The 23564-nt window shown below is 45.9% G+C and overlaps 1 protein-coding gene across 18 annotated transcripts in view; it reads left to right on the forward strand.

The window, feature by feature from the left end:
• Nucleotides 1-8230: 8230 nt before the first annotated feature.
• Nucleotides 8231-23564, forward strand: part of WNK2 (WNK lysine deficient protein kinase 2) — a 116906-nt gene continuing 101572 nt past the window's right edge. For 17 of the 18 annotated variants that reach the window (XM_040568172.1, XM_040568173.1, XM_040568175.1 and 14 more), the window contains exons 1-2: nucleotides 8231-8553; nucleotides 8822-9527. In XM_040568172.1, coding sequence (XP_040424106.1) covers nucleotides 8910-9527 — 618 coding nt within the window. In that variant the 5' untranslated portion in view covers nucleotides 8231-8553; nucleotides 8822-8909. Of the gene's footprint in view, nucleotides 8554-8821; nucleotides 9528-21738; nucleotides 21758-23564 lie in introns of those variants that run through there. The other variant, XM_040568179.1, reaches the window with a different exon arrangement.

Below are 23564 nucleotides of genomic sequence, written 5' to 3' on the forward strand. Positions count from 1 at the left end.
ATTTGTGGGGCTCTCTGCTGGAATGAGACATTCAAGTCTGGTTCTAGTAGTTCTTAGCCCTGACACTTTAAGGTTACCTATTTTTCTCACGTACTTTACCTTGCATTTTATTCACTCTTTTTTCCCCACCTTTTTTTTTTTATATCAGTTTTTCCTTCTCCCCTAGCCTGAGGAAGCTACCTCTGAGCACTGTGTGACTGATTCGATTACAAGCCAGCATCCTGAGATGCCTGATGGTTGCAGTGGCAACTTCAGCACCTCCCTCCCACTGCTGCCATGCTCTCTGTTGTGCAGGCTCAGCTGCCTGGGGAATTGCATGGTAAACAAAAGTTACTGCTTTTGTTCTCATATTGTACCCTCTCCTCTCTCCCTCTACGCCCTGATCACACTGAAGGTCTGACCTGTTTGCCATGCCAAGGTCAGAGTTTAAAACATAAGTTATAAAACATATAATGGTTCACTTAAAAAAAAAAAAATAAAAATCACTACTGATAAGAATATTAGGAGTAGTTTTAATAGGCTTTTCTTAGTATCCCTATGTGACATGCCCTAGTGTGTCAGGAGCTTTTCCATAGTATGTTTATCCTCAAGCTCTTCATGTGTGTTAATGGCAACAGAGTGCTCTTCCCTTCTGCCTGGCACCTCCAGAAGGCACAAGTATTGTTCTGGGAGAATCCTGCAATTCTGAATGGATTCACTGAGAGGGAAAAATGCTCTCTGGGGAGTGATATTAAACATGTTTTCAAGTGAACCTAAAAGTAACATCCTTTGTGTCTTCATGAGGGAGAAGAGAGTTCTGTGCAATGAAGTTTGCTTTCTGGGTAGAGATGCTAGCCTTTAGCACATCAGCTGACACACCTGGAAAAAGCAGACAAGCTTTAGGGCTCAACCTGTTCATAACTTAAGACTTGTCTACTAAACCAGAGTGGAAAAGTAAATTTGAGCTGTTGGAACAGAGGAGTGCTTCTGAAGGTGTTAAGTAGCTCTCCCTTGAGGAAGAGGACCAAAGAGTGAGTTGGTGCCTGTGGAATTCCCTTGGTTCTGTTAGCGTGTGTCACACACAGTCTACATTTTCTAATGTTTTCGTTCTGGGGCATGGATTGATTTAACAGTTGGAAACCTTTCAAGGCAGGAGCCATCTTTGTTTTCTGTGCTGGTAACACCATTCATTTTGTGCCTGATGCTATTTAGGCACTGACGGAATATAAATGAGTAACAGCAGGTGTTTGTGTCCCTAGCATGTATGTTCATACAGGCACTACTTCTGCAACCGCTCCTGCAAAACACACAGGAGTGTGACACTTGGGCAATTAACCTCGTAACCAGCGGGGTGGATGGGGAAACCTGTACTGCAGCATCATGAGCTGAGTGTTATATAAATAATAATTATATTGCAGGGCGTCTTTCTGCCAGTGCCCTATTCATCTTCCTTGTAGGAGTTAGAAAACAAAAGTAGCTGAATACTTAATTATGGCAGGCTAAGTGGAGATCACAATCACCTTTGAAACGGTTCCAAAGCACAGACTTCCATCTTTATGGTAACACGTTCTCTGTTGTGCCACTTGGTGGAGCTTAGTGATTTTGACTATCACATACATTGTTTTGCAAACTCACTCTTTGATTACACAATCAATTGACAGTGTACCCTGAGAACTGACAAAATCCCTACTGAGGAAGTAGAAGCAGAACTTTACCAAAGTCCTAAAGAAGAAGATACTGATTCCTAGCTGCTGCTGAAATTGGTCTTCATCCTTTCTCATCTAGAAATCAGTAATATAAACAGTGCTTGATTTTTTAAATAAAAAGTTAAAATGCAAGCTTAAGAGTTTGGTATTTCTGATATACAGGAGGAGAGGTGCGTAGAATTATGTCATGTTTGGTATATTTTAAGATTTAAATTAACGTTACGATATTTTCCTTTTAAATTTAATCTTTATAGAATTTTGTGCAATAAGGGCAAAGGGTACATGCACCTGTGTTAAAGAGTTCAATTGCGTTTGAATGGGTGCTTTTCCCCAGCAAACATGTGAACTGTGAGCAGATCAATGGTTAAACAGGGAAATGATTATATCACATGCTGAGTCTGCCTTCATTTAAACCAAGAGCTACTCAGTTCAATAAGAACAGAACAGGGACGTGGGCTAAATATGTGCTCAGCTAAAACACTTGTGCTCAGAGCCTATCTGGAAATCAAGGATATTATACCAATTTGACTCTGTCTGAACTATCTGTTGTTAAATATAAACTAATTACTCTACAAATCTCACTAAGTCCCCATTTTTAATGTTTACCTAATACTTTATTCTACATTAAAAGACTTCGGACCTTGGAATGGGGTTCCCAAAGTGAGATCTGTCACTTTTATTTTTGCACGTATGCTGTAACTCCCAGGCCTTGATGATTCTTCCCAAATCCTTCCTAATGCTGGATGCCTACTGTCTACTAAGCAGTCTTGAGAAATACAGGTTTCATGTGCAGTCTCTTTGCTGTTGTCAGGGATGAAAAGGTAAAAGAGAAACAAAGAAGAGAGGACCCAGCTCTGAAATGTGTTGTCTGTGGTCTTAGGTGCCTTCCTATGTAGACAGCTTAAGACTGTTGGTGGCTTTTCTGGCTTCCTCATAGGAACTGGAAGCAGTAAGTGCAGATTCTTTTTAACGTAGTATTTTCCAGATACCTTTTTTGTTGTGTTGTACTGACAGGTGAGAAGGAACTGTTAATATAGCAATATATCATTTGGATTTATTAAATGCTGAAAACTGACAGTATGTCGATGCTCTTCTGGTGTGGCATTTGACAAGGGATGAGCAGATTTTGTTAGGAGCTCTAAAAGCAGTCCAGAGCTGGCTGTAATTATCTCCAACACATATGCACCATTGGCTAATGTTTGGTGTCTAGCCATTAGTACTTCTTACACAAAAAAAAAGCAGTGCAAGTAATTCTGCCCAGAAGGAGGACAGAGCTTAAAGTGACTTTTTCAGGTGTTTGCAGGGGATCTTGCAGAGAGAAGAGCAAGATTATGCCAAGCAACCGCATGTGACTGTGTGTGACAAGACTCATCGTGCACATGGCATTTTCTTGTATAGTCCATACTCCTCATCCACACCTTCTTGCACCGATGGACCTCTTTTGTCCAGGTCATTGTCTGTTTTCTAATGGTCTACAAGCACAGCAGTAGGCCAGTCCGTGCTGAAAGGCCACAAGTCATGTACTGCAGTCACCTTGGGAATGCAGAAAGCTCCTTGGCCTTCTTGCGAATCCTCTCAGGACATTAATGGCATATTCTACTCGCTGTAATTCCTTACCATAAAAGTGAAGTGCCGGCGTGCTAATTGTATGAGACTTATAATGAAGAGGGTGGAGCGTGAGGCTGTTTGCAGCCTAGTCGTTGACTCTTACTTGTTTTGTTTTCATCCAGGTGTGCCATGGTCTCTGTGTAATTTATGTTGTTTACCTTGTGTATATTGTTTGTAGTACAACTCACTGTCACAGAAGAAGTCCTTCAGGATTTTAACTTTATCACAGCAGTGTGTCGAGAGTCACTGCAGCCAGCCAGATGAATGGGTGCATTCCTCCCACCACACTGCTGGTTCTTATTCTTCTTTGGGAAACGAACCCATTCACTGGGACGTGTGTTGCATGAAGGGGAGTTCTTTGTGCGGTCAGGTTATACGCTCTCATCGTTTCTTCAATTTGTAAGAAAAAACAGGATCAAAGACATAAGTACAGCAAGCAGCATTGCACAGAGACAAGATGAGCAGGTGTTGTTATTAAACTTCGAAGAACTTACGCCTCATCCTTTATGTTATAAGGAACACTGGCATTGTCATTCTGTCTTTAAACGTGTATTTTGCAACACACAATGTGTTTGATGTGCTGTTTGATAAAATACAGCTCCATACAGCTAAAAAAAAAATATAATCAGAAGTAAAAGCTATTCACTTTCTCAACATGCACGTTAACATTTTGGAGAGTCCTGTGTCATGTAGTGCTACAATGGACTCATTGATTCAGCCTATTTTGCTCTACTCCTTAAGTTTATCTAGTCCTTATTTAGTTCTATCCATCTATTTTATTTTTATGATAAAGGTACTGCAGGGATCATGACACAAAATGGCACAAGGAGAGGGAGAGAGGTTTTAAGAAATACCAGTGTGCTATTTGAACTCTTGCAATCCTCATGGCCACACAGAAGCATTTGGAAATTAATTGGGTAGTTCATTTGAGTTTACTGCAGGCTCAAAGCCATCATTTCCTGGCAAATAAAAGCAGATAAATAATTAAATACAAACTTTTGAATCACACAGTAATCCTTAAACAACTATTAATCATCACTGGTCAGTTTTGGGGTGGGAAAGGTGATAGCCTGCCTGTCTGAAAAACAAACTTTGCCTTCATGCATTGGCATGGAGAGATAATGCTCCATGGAGATCACACAGAAATGAAGGATACCTGTGTTACATAATAATGATATATCACAATGTAATATATAATATTAATAATATATAATTAATAATAGTAGTATATAATATATAATTATATATTATTATATAATATATAATAAGGTTATACCTTCCAGAGCACAGCTCCTGGGACAGGGATCAGGGAATACACCTCAGCAACACCACGAGGCAGTGCAGATGCTCTCCGTGCATTTCTTTGCAGCACCACTAAGTTTTTAAGATTTTTAAGATTTTAAGGAATCCAAGAGGAACAGTTGTGGCATCTTGTTAAAGGGCGTATAAAATACTACTAAAATCTGTAGGAATTAAAACCAAAACTTCTTTGGAGTTTAAGTTGTCACACATGCTGGAGTGATAAATTGTACCAGTGTCACACGTGAGAGCAAAGACAAATGGCATTTATCCACTTGTGACTGGGGTGATGCATGCTTTCCTCACTTGCTGCTGCCAGCCTGCTCTACCTGCCCGGTGAGTTTGCCGGCAGCAGCCATGATTTCGCTGTGCAGAGATTCTTCTTTACACATTTGCAATAAAAGTTTATATTAACTCGACGACTTGAACTATTGTATCTATAAACAAATGGCTAGAACAGAACACAGATGACCTAACTGAGGCTATATTGTGAGACCAGGATTTTCAGTTATTCTTATTCTTTTAAAGAAAACACAATTATTATATAACTCTGCAGTAGGGCCAGTAGCAGATGTGCAGTTTTAAGAGCACACCCACCGTGCAACTGAAAGCAGCTCCCAACAAGTATTTGACCCATTTTTAATCAAGCTATAGATTCTATAAAAAACAAGTTAATAGAAAACTGAAGGCCAATATAAATGTTTCTCCAGTCCACAGCAAACATTTATTTTAAACAAATAAAAAATTTCTGAGTATCTGAGAACCTGAAAGTCAAGTTGTTCGTACGGGGAACTGGACTTCGCTTTCTCCCTTCAAACTAACAAATACAGAAAGAAAATACTGGCTGTTATGAGGTGAAAAAGGCTATTTTTCTCCTTTTTAAGAGTAACACCAGCCATTAACTTGCTCTCTGGCAGAGGCTGACTGTTCCTTACATTGGTCAGTGGAGCATCCGGGGATGTTTGGCGTTATATGCTGTTCTAGTGGAAACGTCCACGTGTGCTTGGGGGGATGTGTGGCTGTTTGCATGGAGAGCAAATTTGGGCTTTCAGCTGTACAAAGAACAGGTCTTGAACGCGAAGGCTTGGTTAAGGTCGCTGTGCCAGAGGTAGCATGTTCACTACCTTATTGTTGGGAAGCGCTGCAATCTCCGATGCCACCTGCATGCCAGCTGGCTCCAGTGGTGCATCTATTTCAAGCTTGCTCTTAGGTTGCTCTAAGAATCAGGAAAACTGTAGATGTTGACCTTTTTCTATGCTCTTTGGTAATAAAGCATACCCTTATCTACCTGTCTGTCTACTCTCACAGGGCTGAAGTCAGGATAGCAGAAGAATCAGCAGCTTTTCCTTCTGGGTGACTGAGGGCAGGCAGAGCAAACCCATTGAAGCAGCTGGTGGAGATGTAGCTGGTGGGACCCTGTTCCCATCATCTAGGGAGTCCTTGGTTAGGTTGTGGAAGGGCTGTGTCAGTCTTTACCTGTAGGTTTCCTTCAAGAGTCCACCCTATGTAGCTGTCAAGCTCTCTTTGACAACGAGGGATCTGTGTTTGAATGGCAGGGCTTTGGGGAGACTGCTGGAAACAAGAGCCCAGGTGACCGCGTGGCTGAGTGCTGAATGTGTCTCCAGGTGCTGCATCTGTTCTGGCTGTTAACACCCAGGAAGGCCTGGATGGGCACTTCCTGAAGGCCACTATTAAAAATCATCCACGTAAACAGATTCCGAGCATTTGATAGTGGGTCGCTATTGAGTTTGTGATGTGCAAATTGTGTTAATTTTTCAGGAGCCAAATGGACACCAGAAGAGCAGGGGGCACACGCGCCCTCACGATGCTGGACACCACAGCAAGCACCAGCGGATGCTCAGCAGTGAGAGAGCTGGGGTGAGGATGGCTCCTGCTTCACTTACCGAGCACTGAGTCTGGTAAGGAGCTCACCTGCAACTCAGCAGGGTTTGTGTCCTTGGCCTGTGTCTTAGGAGGCTGCGGCTGTGCTCTTAGGCTGATTCCTACAGGTCGGAAGGAACAGAGTTGTTTTCCTTTGTTAACGTGTGTTGGTTTGGTTAATAGTGTTTCTACACTGAGGAAACAGCCTGGTAAGAGCCCTGGGAGGGCGGGAATCCTTTCAAATTTGGATGACCTAATGCTGTAATAGGGAGACAACATTCAATCCTCCATAATTGCAAGGTATTTTGCAGTTTTCCCCCAGGTTAAAGAGTAATTCCAAGCAATAATGATATCCTTTCCTCTGTTTCCTGGTTTTTGATGTAGTTCTCATCTGAATGCATAGGTATGTCTTCCTCCAAGAAGGCCTGGCAGTGAAAGATAAATGGGTGCATCGAGTCTTTTTTCCCCCCCATATTTTTCTTGATTGTGGATTTGTGGTTTTGATATTTGTTCAGCTCTAGAATACTCCCCTTTTTCTTTTGTCTGACTGCTGAGTGAAATGTTGGCTGCTACTTTTAGTTTCATTAGCCTGAATCTTGTCCTTTCATCTACATGGTGGTGGGAATTTCTCCAGCCGGGATGAGAGTTCAAGGTCAAGTTTATCAAATAACTGGGAGGTGTCAGGGCTCTTAACCTTCCCTGCTTTTCTCTTGGTAATGTTATGCTGCTTTCTGTTAATTAAATGTCTTGTCCATGGAGTAAGAAGAGCCCAAGGTACAGAACTAGCAGTAGGTCCTTCTGTAATTTCATGCAAACCTGTGTTCTAGGCCACAGCTGCAAGTCCTAGGACTAATAATTGTATTGTGCTGTATTCAAACACTTCAAAAAGCAAACCACTGAAAGATCAAATGTTTCCAAACCCTGAATTACTAGTCATCAATGCAATTCTAAAATAAAAACTGGAGCTTCTATAACAAAAAATAAAAAATACAAAGGCGGGCAGCAGGATTCTTATTTTAAAAGGTTTTACAATCCCATATGAAAATGAGTAATGAAAAACTGATGGTGGTTGCTTAGCAGACAAGAAACCTCAGGAATTCTGAATTCAGGTAACAACTACTGGTAAATCTGGTGGGTTTGGGTTTTCTTTTTCAGACGTATTGATTTAGTTAAATCCTCGTTACCCAAAGGCGCCTGTTTGTTGGAACGCGACGCCCCAGAGGGCAACGGTGCCCCCGCTGTCGGCAGGTAGGGCCCTTGGGCAGGGCCAGCCCCGCGGCTCGGAGCCGGCCGGGGGAAGGGGCTCGCTGCGGGGGGCTCGGGGCACAGCGCCCCTCGGCTGCCGCCCCGCGGGGCCCGGACAAAGGAGAAATCGCTCGCCCGCCGCGCTCAGCTCCGGGGCGACCGAGGAGAAGACCCGAGGGGGGCTCCGGGAACGCGCCCGCCCCCGCGGCACCTGGGGGGGCCCTGCCATTGTCTCCGGCGGTCGGGGGCGGTGCGGGCCGGCCGGCGTACCGCCCCCCCCGCCCCATGGGCGGCCCGGCAGCGGCGGGGCGTTAAATGGGGCGGGCGGCGGGGGGCGCTTCCCATTGACAAAAGCGGGGTGGGGGCGGAGGAGCGAAGGGAAGGGAAGGGAAGGGAAGGGAAGGGAAGGGAAGGGAAGGGAAGGGGGGGGGCCGGGAGGGAGGGAGGGGGGCGGCCGCCGCCGCTGCTGCTGCTGCTGCTGCTGCTGTCGTCGTCGTCGTCGTCGTCGTCGTCGTCGTCGCCCATCCTCGCGTCGCCCATGGGGGCGCGGCGGGGGCTGCCGCAGGGCTGGCCGCGGGCAGGGGCGCACCCCGCGCCCTGAGCCCCGCCGGGAGCCGATCGGAGGGAGCCGGGGGGGGGCCGGGCACTGCGGGCAGGGCGTGCTGCAGGGGCGGGCCGAGGGCCTCCCTGCACACCCCCCGCACGCACACACACACACACACGCACACACCCGCATCCACACTCGCGCACACACACGGCGGTACCCGCCCCGCCTCCCCGCCGCCCTTCACATCCCCGTCCATGGCGCCGGGCACGGCAGCCCCCCGCTCCGCACGTAAGTAAAAGGGGCCCCCGCCCACCCCCGCTTTGTGCTCGGAGCTCCCTCCGGGAGGAGATAAGGGGGCACGGGGGGGCGGCTAAGGGGGGGCGGCTGGGCCCCGCAGCCCGGCCGGCCGCCGCTGCAAGCCCCCCCCATGGCTCGGTGCGGGGGGCGCGGCTGCGGGGAGGGGGGGACCGGGGAAGGGCGGGGGGGGGGGACAGGGAAGGGGGGACCGGGTCCGAGCGGCGCATCAGGGCTGTGCGCTCTGCATTGCCCCTGGCAGGTGGCGGAGGGGCGGCCCGGAGCGGGCCCGCAGCGCGGTGACTCCCCCCCGGCCCGGGGGCGGCGGCGGCGGCAGGAGCTGAGAGCCGATGGAAAGCGGGGGCGATGCCCGAGCGGCCCCCCGGCGGGGAGGAGGCGGCCGCGGGCGGCTTCCAGCCGCTGCCGAGCCCGGCATGAACGTGGATGGGGCCGCCGCTGCCCCGCCGCTCCGCCCGCACGGCTCCAGGGACCCCAAGCTGGTCCACCAGCGGTTCCTGCGCAGGAGCGTGGTGGACTCGGACCAGGAGGAGCCCGCTTTCGACCTTCCCGAGTCGGAGCATCAGCGGAAAATTATCCTGCTCCCGAAAACCCGGAGGATAATCGCGGAGAGGGCGAAGGCGGGGCAGGGGCAGGAGAAGGGGTGCCTGGGGACAGAGCCCCCCGGGCAGCTGAAGTCGGGGCCAGCCCCCGGCGGTGCCCCGGGGGCGGAGGAGCAGAAGGAAGCCGGCAAGGATGCGGAGAGGAAGGAGGCGGCGGATGCTTCCAAGGACCACGGCAAGGCAAAGAAAGAGGAGCCGGAGGAGGAGGCTGACATGAAAGCCGTTGCCACCTCGCTGGACGGCAGGTTCCTCAAGTTTGATATTGAACTCGGGAGGGGATCCTTCAAAACGGTCTACAAGGGACTGGACACAGAGACGTGGGTGGAAGTTGCTTGGTGTGAACTTCAGGTAAGCTCGGCTGATCCGCCTGTGTTTTATTTCTGCTTTGTAAGCCTAGGAGCTAAGGGCAAGGTGCCGGTGGCATCCACAGAAGCTCAGCTTTGAGCAGCCTTTATAGTCACCATTGCTTAGTATCCAGTGTCTAACTATAGCGCAATATCCTCATTGGCTCCGCATCTACCACCTTATGTACACTCCTCCCAGGCTTAACCCTCACAGCTCTGCACCCGGCTGCTGAGCTAGCCGTGGTAATATAGGAGCTGTCATATTGCATAAAAAGGTCACGAGTCGCTCTCTGAATGCGCAAAGCATGCTGAAGAGAGCTCAGCACAGCTCCTCTTCCCCTTCCTACCCCCCAGCCACTTCAGACTGACACTTCACAAGCAGTAGCTGGATTTAGCAGGAGCCGAGCGGCAGGTCTAGGTTAAAGAAACACACGCAGCGTATAAATGAATGTAAATGCGTTTGCAGGAGCGCACTTCCCTTTTCCCACGAATATAGATGCGCTGTGCTTTTATACAGACTGGAACGTGTGCTGTCTCTTACCCTGCCCCTTGCCTCTTCTGAAATTGTGCCTGTCACCAGCTTGTGAATTGAACCTCAGAAAGCACTTGAGTGCTTTCCGTTTTTTTAATGCGTTGAGCACTAGCGCTTCAGTCAGGTCAAAGACCTGTGTATCCAAATACCTTTGAAAAGTGAGGTTTGAAATGATGGGCCTGTTTTAGGTTCTAGATCTTCAGACTGAAGTCACCCAGTAATGCCCAAAGAGAGAAGATACAGATGCTGTCATTTTGCTGTTTTGGGACATGGTTATTGCCTTTATTTATTTATTTTACAGTGCATATAATCTCATTTGGAGATCATATGCTTCTGTATGTATGCATATATTCCTGCTCTTGTAAAAATGTCAGTAGAATGTTTCATTTTTTTCTTTGTGAAGCTCTTAGTATCTATTATGTACATCCCTTCTGTTAACATCTATTCTAATAAGACCTTATTTGAGAGGAGAAACCTAATATAGATTTATTTTTTCCCTTGAGCTATTGTTCAGTCTGAGTTTGCTCCGTGATTTCAGTGGGAACTAATGATGCAGCTCTTGGTTCCAGTCCCAGGTCCCTAAACTCCCCCTGGATGATCGAGCCTCATGGACTGTGAGGGTGTGAGAACAGCACGGAAATATTGTGCTGCACGAAGCTCGAGTTATTTATTTATTTACCCTTGGCACGAACTGCTTGTGAATTACTCCCGGCCTGGTGGGGTAGGCAGAGATGGATGTGCAGCCACATCTTTATTCCCCGGCGGTTTCGTTGCACAGTAGGGTTGCAATTCACCGCAGCGCTGCTTCCCTCAGAAGAGGTACGGGCAGCGCTCCCCGGCCCTCACCGTCTCTCGCCTCAGCGGTTTCCATGAGGCAGAGCTGCGAAACGCGCAGGCCGGGCAAGTTGAGACCGCGCAGCTGAGGGCAGGGTGTGCTGGCGCAGGAGGAGGCTCAGCCCCAGCTTGTGCCCCACAGCCATGGGGCTGGGGGGGCTCCAGCTGCCGGGGGAGAGCTCTGGCCTCTGGGGGTTCTGGGGGGCTGTGGCGGGGGCTGTCGGGGGGCTCTGGAGGAGAGCTCAGCCCTGCGGTGGTGCCGGGAGCAGAGCACACCAGGCAGGCCTCATCGCTGTTCGGTGGCTGCTGGAAACCGAATCGTGAACGTGTAAGGCTCATACTGCAGTCGCCTGAAATTCATTTAGGGCAGTAATTCAGGTCCCCTCTGAGGGAACGTGTGCGTATGGGAACGGGCTGGGGTGGTTTAGCTGTCTGACAGGGCTCGCGTGCACCGGCCAGGATGCAACAGAGCAATCACAGGGAGCAGGAATTCATTTTGTTGCCAAATTTTTGCAGTGTGCTCTAGCAGGGGAGTGGGAAAATATCTGTTTTCAAGATATTTTCTGTAGCAGAATAGCTTTAGCTACAAAAGACTGCCAGATGTATTGGAGAATCCATTCTATTGGAATCCCAGTGTTTGGGTCATTTAAATTGAAGAAGGAGATTGGGAAGGGCAGTTTGCAGTATAAAGTTTAACTGGTGATTGCTTTTCTTATTCCATATACTTGTTTAGGAATTCCTGAACGGACTGTTTGTAAAGAAATAATCTGTAGTAATTCCATAATTCCCACTGGTTTCTGTTGTCAGCTGTATGTGCTTCAATTTAAATCAGGTCTTGCTGCTAGATGTTTTAAATGCAATATATGCAAATTGGTTTAGGCCTCTAACTGTAGCAAGAGTGCTTGTTATTAAGCTACTTCAGAAAAAATTCTGTAAATCCACAGAAGTGTTTATGGCTGCCGTTTCTCTTTAAACACTGACGTCCCTTAGCTGTGCGGATGTCAAGGTAATGCCAGAATGAGAGTGTATGGGAATTTTGAGAGACAGTGCTTGGGCCTGGAGGGAGAAAGTAGAGCTGAATGGCACAGGTGAGGTCTTTGCTTTTAGGATTAGTTTGCAAGAAAGAAGCAAGGGAAAGTGCAAGTAGCTGCGTACTGTCTTGTGCTTTTTGACTTGGGCAGGACTTTAGTGCTTCAGCAAGGGATTTTTGTTATGAAGACAAGTCAGAGCGCTGTGAAGGAATCACTTTATTCCCAATATTTTGGAAACTCTTATGTGCCATTTGGATACGCTCCTTTCTACAGAAACTTAATGTTCAGATACACATAGCAATGGCTGAGGGGAAGCCATGACTGCCATGCTGCTCAAGACAAAATGCTTTCCTTTGCGATCTCACACCATCAAAAACAATGGGAGAGCCTTTTTGCAGGAAAATGGCAACGTGTTGTACTTTGTCTCTCTTCTAGAGATGCGCTTGGCTTGTTACTTTTAGAGTCTGAGAGCTAAAAGCTAACAGTGTTGAGGTTCCACACGGGCATTAATCCCCTCTCCTTGCTCAGCAGTTTTCTCAGCCCAGTTGTACTGTTGCCTGGGTGTCTGTCTCTTTCTGTTCATCTATACAAAGACCCTGCAAGCCAGTCTTATTCAGTGCTTTTATTTCATTGAAAAGACGGCTTTAGGGTTCAGAACCGAAATCATGGCTAGGATTAGAGTAGGACCCAAATGGTAACCAAGCTAGATATGGGCTTTAGACCCCTCTGTGAAGACGTGAAAGCTTTAGTCAAATTCTAGCTAGAAAGTAAGTTTATTGTTCCTTCCTGAAACTGAAGTATTGGAATGGGATTAGTGTGCCCTTGCAGTTTGGAAGGGTTCGCATTCTAAGGCTTTCAACAGCTATAATTAATTTTAATTGGTGGCATACAATTGCTGTGTGGTGAGGCTTCAGTAACAGTATTTCAAGCATTGTGCTCGTAAGTAAGATGTTAGGTCATGAATAAGGAATATAGGCTTTTGCCAACCTGCTGGCAAGCCAAATAATGTTTTTAGTTGGATGAATAGTTTCCAAAATCCCCATCCTGTTCTCCTTAGGGAACGCGTAGGGAAACTGCAGAAGAGCCTAACACTGTACTATCTCAAGCGCAAAGACCTCATTGTACCTCTTGGTTCTTGCTTTGATGCCGAATACTACAGTTTCTGTTCAGTTGTAATTCATTTGGGTTTTATTTGCTGAAAACGTGGAAAAGATACTGTCTCCTGCTGTTGCTGTACCTATAGTGGAGAGGTGAGAAACGTGTGTTGGTGAACGCTGCAGGGCAGCTGTGCCTTTTCCAACAGTTGCACAAGACTTGCTCCGTGCTTATAAAGGTGGACATGACCTCCAGGTGCTCTGTGTGAACGCTTAGTTCACGTGTTGGATGCTAGAGGTGTCTGGGGAGCTATGGAAGAGCGAGGGAGGGACAGAGGTAAATTTCCCCCCTTCCCCATTTGAAACAAGAAATCAAGAGTGCTGAAATAGCTCTGACTGCATTTTCCAAATAGCTACCAAATAAAGAACGCTGTAAAGGACTCCAGTGGTCAAACAAACAAACAGAAATGGCACAGTAGGGTGGCAAGAAATTATCCCTTTGTCCCCCTGCAGCTTTTCTGCTGAGCTTCTGGCGGAATAGTTCTGTAGGGAGAGACTTCATCTTTACAAGGTGAGTGTCGTGCTTGGTACTTTCATAGCACTTTTTCTTTTGCTATGACACGAAAGGTCCGTGGCGTGGATGTTTTTGTGTAAGCAGGAATGTTTGCATTGTTAGAAGTGGGCGCCCATAAAATGGGCAGTGTTAAAGCAAGTTCACTTGACACCGACTAACAAGCGGCTTCTGGCAGTGGAAGGAGGATGTCCTGAGCTCCTGTGTGAATTCAGGTGGTTTCTTTATGGAAAAGGCAAAATTTCAGGACTTTCACTGGTGCAGTAGTTTGGCTTTTATGGTGTCCTTGTTGGTGATGGCATTCATCTGATGTCAAAAGAGCAGATTGTTACCATCTGTGCTGGTTTTTTTTATTTATTGGCTTGGTAAACGTTGTAGCGTAAATGAACAGAATAATTTAGCAAATTCCTTTGGAAGAAGAAAGGAGGGAAAATGTATCTGAAAGCTTGAATTTGATATTGCTATGTGCTTATATTAAATTAACTCCCGGAGACTAATTCTGCCTGTTTCATGTCAATTTTTGAGATAGTGATTTCTGTTTCAGTTTAAGCAGTTGGTTTAGCTCTGCTCTACAGTGTCAATATGAAGACACGTGCCTGCATCGCTGGTATTTGTTAGGAGTGCTGTCTCCATGACACGGAGAAACGGGATAGGAATATGGTAGTGAACTATTAATAGACTGCTTCTCAAATTCAGTAAATGAAATAGAGCTGGGTCAGACTTCACATTGTTCCTTTGAATCAAATGAGACTCCTTTCTTTTGCTTTTGAGTATGTTTCCGTAAAGGTTGGTTGTACGCCTTTGGCTCTAGTTGAGCTGTTCCCTGTTACGCACGTGTGGTCCTGTTGCAGTAAAAGGGAGTGACTGAAAATAAAATCAGATCTCGATGTAAAGGATATTCCTGGTCCCTTTGGTCATCTCTTGTCTGCAGCTGATGGGGGTGAGGGTGGGGAAGGGGCGTTGATTTTTGGAACTGTCATCTTAATAATGTTTGCACTTGGCACGCTGTCTGACTGGTGTGTGTGTAACATGCTTACATTTTGGTCTGATTGCTGCCTTGTTTTGTGGCCAGGGTGTAACAGAGGTCTGAAGAAAGCCCAGGGGTGCTGGTAATCATGTGCTAAAAGAAGGATGGCAACAGCAATTCAGCTACTGGAGGTGTCAGGATTTTTGCATGCCCAGAGATACTAGAGGTGCTGCAGAGATCAGGAAGAGCGATGCTGGGCTGGGCGGGTGGAGGGTAGAGCGCCTGCTGTAAGGACCAGGTAGGAAGGGACTGTTGAGGAGGTATTGACGCATCTCCTGCATTTCGGGAGCCCAGCTGTACTGGCGGGTTTGGGTGTGAGCGTTGAGAAGAGCTTGGTACAACTGTCTGATCAGAGGAAAGGTGGGTTTTAGACTTGCCACTTCGTAGCCATTCACTGCCAGCAGCAGGGCACTTACTGCATCGTTGGGAGGTTCTCTGGGAGGTTTGGCCTGGAAACACAAGTGTAAGCTAAGCACTGATGTGTGGTACCCAGAGAGCCTGTAGGAAAAGGGCAGCCAAACACGTGTCATGGGAGTGCATGATGCTTGGCACTGTTGTTGGAAGAGACATCTTTGTTTCTCTGAAATACAAGTGATTTATGCAAGTAATGTTTGGAGGAGATCTGAAATAGTCATGCAGCAGCAGAACTGGCTTTCCAATTGATTAAGTTTGTGTATGTGAAATTCAGGTTACATCTAGAAATGCATTATTTCCCTGAAGTGATTCTGGCATATTAGAAAATATGGATGCTATCTTGATGAGACTTGATTTCAATGTGCCTGAAGCCTGGCTTGGTGAGGGAGAGGGAAGTTGTGTTGGTTTTGTTTTTTCCCATGAAGCCGAGAAATCTGACAGCTAGAAACAACCTTCATCCGATGTCGCACTATTTCTCTGTAGCGTGAAATGGAGGAACCAAGCCCCTTCTTTTCTGCAGCTCTTCTGCCTGCTCTAAAGTGAGAAACCTGCCTTACTGCCAGGTGCCGGCTTGACAGTGAGGCTTTTGCAGGGTCTTAATGAATGTCTGGAGCCTCTGCTGTGGCAGAGGTGGGATCCTGGACCAGCTGCTAAAACTGCAGGGCGACAGATGCAGGTCTCTCCTGCACCCCGTTGGTGGGTGGGTGTGTACCTAGACGTGTATGTGTGGAAGTGGCACAGGTGATCATGGGACATCACTGAGCCGTGGGAGGTGTGTCAGAAGGAGGTGGGGTCTGTCCTTTTTGGAAGGCATGTTTCTCCCATTTGTTAATCCTGGAACCCATATGGCAGGGAAACCTCTCAGTTGGCAGCCAGGCCTCTACAGGGTTTGATCAATTTAGATTGAGTTCTAAATCAGCTGCTGATAAGTTTCTACCAAAAACTTTCTAGAGTGACTGTTTTGTTTGTTAGCACTGACTTGACTTTCTCTGAATGCGTACAACTGGGAGGTCGGTGCATGTTGGCATCCATTCTGCTCAGTCCCTGAAAGAATAAATAAGTGAATGCGTGCAATTGTACTTGCCTCAAGTTTCTTTTGGAAGATGCTCCGTTTTACGCTCGAATGGACTTACCTGGGTTTTCAGTTCACCAACCTCCCAGCAATTCTTTCTAAAAAACCAGTTATTCACCTCTACCAAATGTGCCAAGTCCTGCATGTCCCTGCCATGGCTGTAGCATTGTCACAAATAAGCAGATGTATGGAGCTGGTGGATCTTGTTCCCCCTTACTCCAGAATCTTCCTCATAAGTGTATATACGTTTTAATTCATACCAAGTGTTAGTGTACACGATCTGACCATAGTAAGTGATTTACTGGAACATAACTTTGCTGCATTGTGTGAATTCAACGTAACTAATAAGTAATGTGGTGGTTAAGCACACAATGGGAGTATGGGTGAACTGAAATGCTATAGTATGGGAACATACATGTCGATTAAGTACCGAGGAAAGAGTAACATAAGACCTAGTGCCATCTGTTCCTCAGTCGTTTGCTCCAGAGGGATACAAAACGCTTATTCATGAACTCTCAGAAAAACAGATAGGAGAATACAGGCTCAAGTAACGTTTGCATTTTTTTTCCTTTGGCCTTTTTTGTAAATTCAATTTGATCTTCATTCCAAACTTCTTAAAGGAAAATTAAACGTACTTTAAGTAGTATTTGATCCTATTAGGAATCTCTGCAGCACTTTACCAAAGTTAGTTTGAATTTTAATGCAATTTTTGGTTAGGCAAGTAAACTTAAACCAGGACTGATTACTAGCTTATAAGGAAATGATTAGGTAACACCCCAAAAGGATGTTTTTCTGTTGCATTCAAGTCTTTTTCTAATGCCTTTTTAGTGGAAAAGCTGTAATGTAGTTAGTTAGTAAAGCTACCAGTTCTTTCAGAGGTTCCAAAAGTCCTGCAGTAGTCCAGCTCTCCAGAAAACTACTTAAAAGGCTTTTTGTTTCATCATAGTCCAGAAAAGTTATATTTGAATCGATATGGATGGTGGCTGCCTTTTAGAGTTATTGGGTAACTGTCTTGCTAGAAAGTGAATGAAAAAAGTAAAATATGGACCTTAATAAACGGTGGCTCTGTACAGAGCACAGTAATGTTGTAGTCCCTGCAGGTATTAGCTGTACTTGTCCAAATACCATGGTCAGTTTATTTTGAGTGTTTAAAACTTTTTAAAACCTAGCAAGACCGAACAGATGAAAGTTTTTTTTTTTCTTTAGGAAAATAATAAAAAGTTGGCTATACATTGTGAAATGCTTTTTTTATTGAAAGAATAAATAGCATTTGGCTGCTTGCTACATTGACAACTGAATTGTTATTTTACAAAATAAATATAAAGTAGGTATTGACTAAGTCTGCTTCTGAAATGGATGTTTCTCTGGTGCATAGTTTGGGGATTAAAATTATGGTGTTTATTCCAGGTTTTTGTACAATAAGCAGCTTTTTAACATTGCTCTCCTGATGCTGTCTGGGTTTTTTAAGTTGGAGCAACGTTTAGGGTGACACGTTGTACTTGCTGGAGCTGATACAGCTGTGCTGGTTGGCTGCGCGGAATCAATTCTGGCTGTTAAAATAGAGCAGTGCAGGAGGGGGAGTCACATTTCCAGATGTATCTCGTTGCTGCGGGCCTGCGCTGCTCTTTGCAGAAACATTTGATACCTAGATCCTGTACAACTGATTCCAAATCTGTCAGCTTTGTTCTAGGCTTTACTGATTATTTAAGGGAACTTGCTAGGGTCATGTGCACTGGGACTTGTTTTCTTCCCGTTCTGCACCAGTGCTTACTTTGAAAATTGTTGTTGATAATAAAGCAAGTGGTGCACCAAAAGACCTGCTTTTCTGTCAGCTGCAGTAAAAACTTGCTTTCAGTTACTTATGGAGGATGAGAGCATCTTGTCCTTTGGCAAACAGTGCAATCATGATGAAAATAGGTTGCTTTGGATGAACATGGTGGTGTTGGTCCGTATATACGATTAGTAGCAGAAGTAAACACACAGCCACTTACATGAAGTGACAGGGTATTACGTAAAATGAGTTAAGAATGAGCTAGAACGAGTGCTTGTACCCCATCTGTGATCCTGTCTGGTCAAGGTTTCTGAGGTTTTTGTGCACATTGTGATAACTTCTGTAACATTTTCCATTAACTTCAATGAATTTAAAAAGTCCCTGTGGCAGGTCAGCCTAACCAAAGCCTGTAAGGTCCGGGAACTTTCAGCATGGGGAAGTGGGGGGGAATAACATCAGGCTGTAGTTCAGAGTTACTTTTATTGTTAACTTGAAGTGCTTGTGGCACTGTTCTAGGTGACAAATAGGGACTTTCTGTAACTTTCCCCTAAAAAAAAAAAAGTGAGAGCAAAGCTTCTACTGTTAATCTGCTGGTCCTCAGATGCACAGCAGACTCGTGAACTTGACTAATGTTATCTGAAGCAAGTTGGAGCTATAAATTCTCCTAGCTGCTGAGCCCATGGGTGTCAAGTAGCCGAGATCATTCCGTCTTTAAATAGAAAACTTGCTTTGGAGCCTTCATGTCCGGCCTTGAGGACCGCCTGCTTTGGTTGCTTTCAGCCCCACATCAGGTGGTGGGTGGCAAACTGGCAGCTCGGGCTGCTCCTCGAGGGACCAAACACAACCCCGACCCGTTTTTGGGCAGGCTGCCGGCAGCACAGGGCAGCTGGGGGGGGGAAGGCTGTGTCCAACAGCTTGTGTCCCCTTCATCTTCAGACCAGGACCCCCAGCAGGGGGAGAGGGAGGGGGACATGACCTGCCTGCTCTGCTGAGAGGCCTCCTGCCTGGGGGCTGTGATGCTTTGTGCTCAGATTTGTGTCTTGGCTGAGGATGGAGGAATCTCTGCTCCTGGAGAAGTGAGGATGCAGCTGGGCTCCTCGCCCTTCCCTTAGCTGCGAGCTTTGGTAAAGCCTCCAATGACTATTGCAGGTGAAATTTGAAATTAATCGTCCCGTTAGCGTTAGTCTTGGGGTCTAAGTATCCCTGCATTGGGAGGGGATGCAGGGAATGCCTCTGCTGGCTGGCGTGTAGGAGGAAAGTCAGTGTCATCATGGGGAAGAGCCCTGCTTGTCCATGGAGCGGGAGGTGTGCTCCACAGGTGGCTTCTCCTGGCTTCAGCTACCTGAGGAATGGATGACGGTTCCTCTCTGGATCCCAGCTGTGTTTATACACAAAGGGGATGCTAAATGGCCAGGTCAGACTGAGGCCATATGGGACGCATGCAAAATACCTTTGCTTCACAGGCACCTCGTCTTAAGAAAAAACACATTGTCTTCAGCTCCCTGGCAGCTGCAGGATCGGGTGGCAGAGCAGCAAGTGATTGCAGAAGAGCCTACTTGGACTCGAGTCAATTTTATGCCTTATTTTTATAGTCTCATGTTAAATTAAGCCAACTGGATAGGTTCCTACCTGACACAAGATACTCCTATGAAGGCACCCTGCGGTTTCCTCTAGGCGAAAGACAACTCTGTGAATCCTTGTACGTGGAAGAGGATTAAGCCTTCTTTTCAAAGTATTGAGAAATAGAGGAAAGAAACCTGTAGCAGTATCTGTGCTTGTATGTGTGGGGCGGAAGGAAGCACCCCACACTAAGAAGCGCTCTTTAACTCTCTGGAATAAATTATGGATATTTGGGGGATTTTTTTCCACTGCTTTACTACTTGAGTTCCCCTCTCCTTGCCCCCCAGTCTGAAGCCCTTGGCCAAAGCCCTACACCTACCGAGAAACACACAACCAAGACCCCTGGAGCGTTAATGTGGAAGGCTCGCTGTATGGGCAGAGGAAGGCAGCTGTGCTCACTGATTGCAGAAGTGACTCCAGCATCACATACCATGAGAAACAGCTAATACTTAAAATGTGTGTGATCTGAGATGTATGCCTGTTTACTTTGGTGGAACAGGATTGCACATTTCTAACCACCGAGGCTACAAAAGCATGGGAAACAGGCTATTCCGCCCCTAAGTGACATCATAGTATGAAATGCAAAACTTCATTTGTTAACTTAAGTGTGTAGTTGTTGGAGCTATCTCTCAGGTGATTTGAGGGAGGGAAAGAACCGGCCATTGCTCACGCACAGGTGGGCTTCAAAGAACATTTTTTCTCTAAATAGCTTTGGTTTTGGACTGCAATATCCAAAATGAGACACTTGAGAAACAATGGAGTGTACGTGGATTCAGAAATAATTGCTGCCAGAATTGGGACTGTGGATGTTTATCAACTTCTGCCACACAAATGCTTTTCTGTCTTTGTTTTTCTTCCTTTGTTTTTGTGCTGTTTCTGAACATCACAGCTCAATTTATTAAAATATAAATATACGTATTACTCAGCAGAGCAGTCCATGTTGGGAAGGAGTCTTTCAGCATGAAGGGGGTGATGTGGAATTACTAAAACTGCAGGGCTGTGCTTGGGGCAATGCCCTTTGCGTGAAGAGGGCACAACAGAAAACACGCAGCTCATTAACCTGGGACCTAAAAATGAAATCAGTGTGGCTGCTAAGTCTGAAGTAATCAGTGTGAGGTGTGACTGATGCCGATCTGGTTTTGTTACAGGTGAGGGAAGGATTTCAGGTGACTCATCAGCCAGTCCCTGCATTCCTTTGTGCCCTGGTAGGGAGGATCTGTTAAAAATGGATGGTACTTTACAGTAGGCTTTTAAAAAAGTTAGCTTACTTTCTTCCTTGCCCTCATTTCTCCCCTTTGTTGTACCCCTGCCCACACTTCCAAAACAAAAGTTAGTGACAGGACCCTGGTCTGCAGCACCTTCTGCCCTGTGAGGTGCATGCAGATGGACTTGGTCTTCCTTCATGGCCTTTCCTTTTCTTTAGAAGGTTCTTTTCCCAATCAGGTGAAATTATCTTCCTGATTAATCTTACAAGACATTTCTCATAACCAGCGATCCTCCCAGGTGTTTTCCTGGGCAGCTTCTTTGTGCAGCAATGAGGCTGAAGCAGTGACAGCTTGGTGCCCTGTGATGCTTTTGTCAATTAAGAGCGCTCCTGAGCCGATGGCCGGGTAATTGGCTCGGTGTCCCCATAACGCAGCCTGCAGAGCGGGGTTTTGCAAGGTTGCAAACTATTCCAGTTGGCACTCACAAACTACCAGTTTTCAAGGCTGTGATGTGATAGTTAGCCTGAGAGTAAAATCAGAATTTGCAGAGAAATGAAGGAAAATGAAGTGGAATCTAGGGTGAAGGACGAAAAGGCGTTTCGTAACCTAACCTCATGTGCACTGGTGGTTAGCTTCTGATCAGCAACGGCTGATGCTTGCTGTCTTTCTGACTGCCCTGGTGGTTGATGCTTAGGTCCCCTAATTCTGATGTTGCAATTAACAATTTAATGGTACATGTGATGTGTTTTGAATAATAATAATAATAAAGCTTTCATAAATTGTGTATTTTGTGTGTGCTGGAGTCTCCACTATCCGAGTTGCATTACCTCCATTTTTTTCAAAGCCGAAATTGTGATTTTTGAGATACCTGCTAAAGAAAGGAAAAAAGCCATTAGAACATTTCCAATAAGCTAATTTGTGTATAGAAAGAGAGAACTCTTTCTAATGAATGCTGACCTTTGTACCTTAAAAGATACACAGCATATATTTCAAGATGGATTTCTGTGAGCTGAGTAACTAACAAAGTCACCTTGTAGTTGGAGCCCTTGGTACCTAATAAGATGTGAGCTGCCCATGAAGCTGCTTCTCACAGTTCGGTTATTTATAAACGTGCTTTCCTGTGGATTTTACAGCTACCGGGGTTATGATTTTTCTGCAGGTTTTCCTTCAGTGGAAGAAACGAGTGTTTCTCTCCCTTTTCTATCAATTTGTCTGAAAACTGAAAGCTGTCTGGTTTCCCCGAGTCGCTCTGCCGATTCCCTCGCTGCTTTTGTCGTGGGCAGCAGGAGGTGTGTGCACACGCTCGTGTGCTTGTGCAGGTGGCATCGTTGTGGTCTTATTTCCTGAGGGCTCAAGAGCACCTTTTTTCCCCTGAGAGTACAAGTTCTTAGTGTTGTCCTGCTACGTTTATGGAGCCGCAGTGAGAGCTGAGCGCTGTGCCAGGGCGTGCGTCCTGTGTGGTGCTGCTCTCCTTGGGGTGGCCACAGGAGGATGAGGGTGGGGGCTGGGGGCTGAAGGAGGCAGGGGGTGCTGGGACTCCTGGGGTGCTGCTGCTGCCAGGCTGGGTGCTGGAGGGGATGCATGGCTCTGCACAGCAGCCAGTCGCTTTGCTGTGCACTGAAGGTCTCTATGTAGCTCTGTAGAGCTCTGGGTTGTTTGTAGGGCTTGTGTGGTGTTACAGATAACATCTTCGTACGGTAACGGATGGATTATTATGCAGGCCACACGGGGGATTCAGTGGAATGCTTTGTCTGTTCAACAGTAACTACCTGGCGTAGGTGAATTAAGTATAAAATGCTCGTTAATATTTGTTGTTCAGAACTTATGCAATGATAAAGTTTTGCATACACAGCAGTACTGAGCTGATGGAAGTTATGTAGAAGATACACGTGTGAAGGCCAGCAAGAACCGTGATCTGTAGTAAAGCAGGGTCTGTTGCATTGCGTGGATGGAAAAATGGAAGCACTGATTGAACTAGAAGATGTTAAACAAACGGAAATGCTAATTATTCTTAGGTCTAAGATAGTAAGATGAAAAATTGCTAATGAAGCCTGTGCACCTGTTTTAATGCACTCTTTAAAAAAGAAAAATGTTGTATACTATCTTAAAATGCTCATATACCAACTAAATGAGTACCAAAGTTTTAAAATTGCAGAGTCACAGCTTGTGCGTGTTGCGATAAGCATTATACTTGCTCTGTTTTGGCAATGCTATGTGTTTTGAAATGTAATAGCATTTCCAGAGCAATAGCTTTATTCTTAGGCCTACCCAAAATTGCCATGCAAACTTACCTAATTTTAAAATAATTCTCTGTACTGATAATGGTGCAATGATAGCAGGTCCTTGGAATATTATTTCTCTTGCAAGATTAAAATACCTGCAGGAGTGAACAAACTAGGATTTTATCAGAGAGATAATGAAGGTGATGAGGCACAATACACAGCAGCAGTATGGAAGCCTGTAGCAGAACTCTGATCTACACAAAGGAAAGCACAACGCAAAAGCAGAGTTCCTGTAAATATATTTGTGTGTATTTATGTATTTAAACAGACCTAGAGAGTAGGAGGTTCAGCTGATTGACTTCCCCTTAATCCTAGATCTACAGGTGAAACTATGCGCTCAAATGCTTACGTTGCTTTTCAGAGAAAAATCCAGTAATTCTACCTTTCTTTAAGAAAATGCTTTACAGAACATCATACTTATGACCTGACTTCATTTTATAGTGTTAAGCCTTGTTAAATAGGTGCCATGATGTATCTGGTAACAATGCTACAAGTGGAGTGGAGAGGTCATTCAATAACAGCTGTTTTGATTTAAATTACTTTTCTTTTACCTGTTGAGCTGCTGTTTACTTGATATTCTTAGCAACA

This window comes from Cygnus olor, chromosome 10 (assembly GCF_009769625.2).
Source record: "Cygnus olor isolate bCygOlo1 chromosome 10, bCygOlo1.pri.v2, whole genome shotgun sequence".
Classification (NCBI taxonomy): domain Eukaryota; kingdom Metazoa; phylum Chordata; class Aves; order Anseriformes; family Anatidae; genus Cygnus; species Cygnus olor.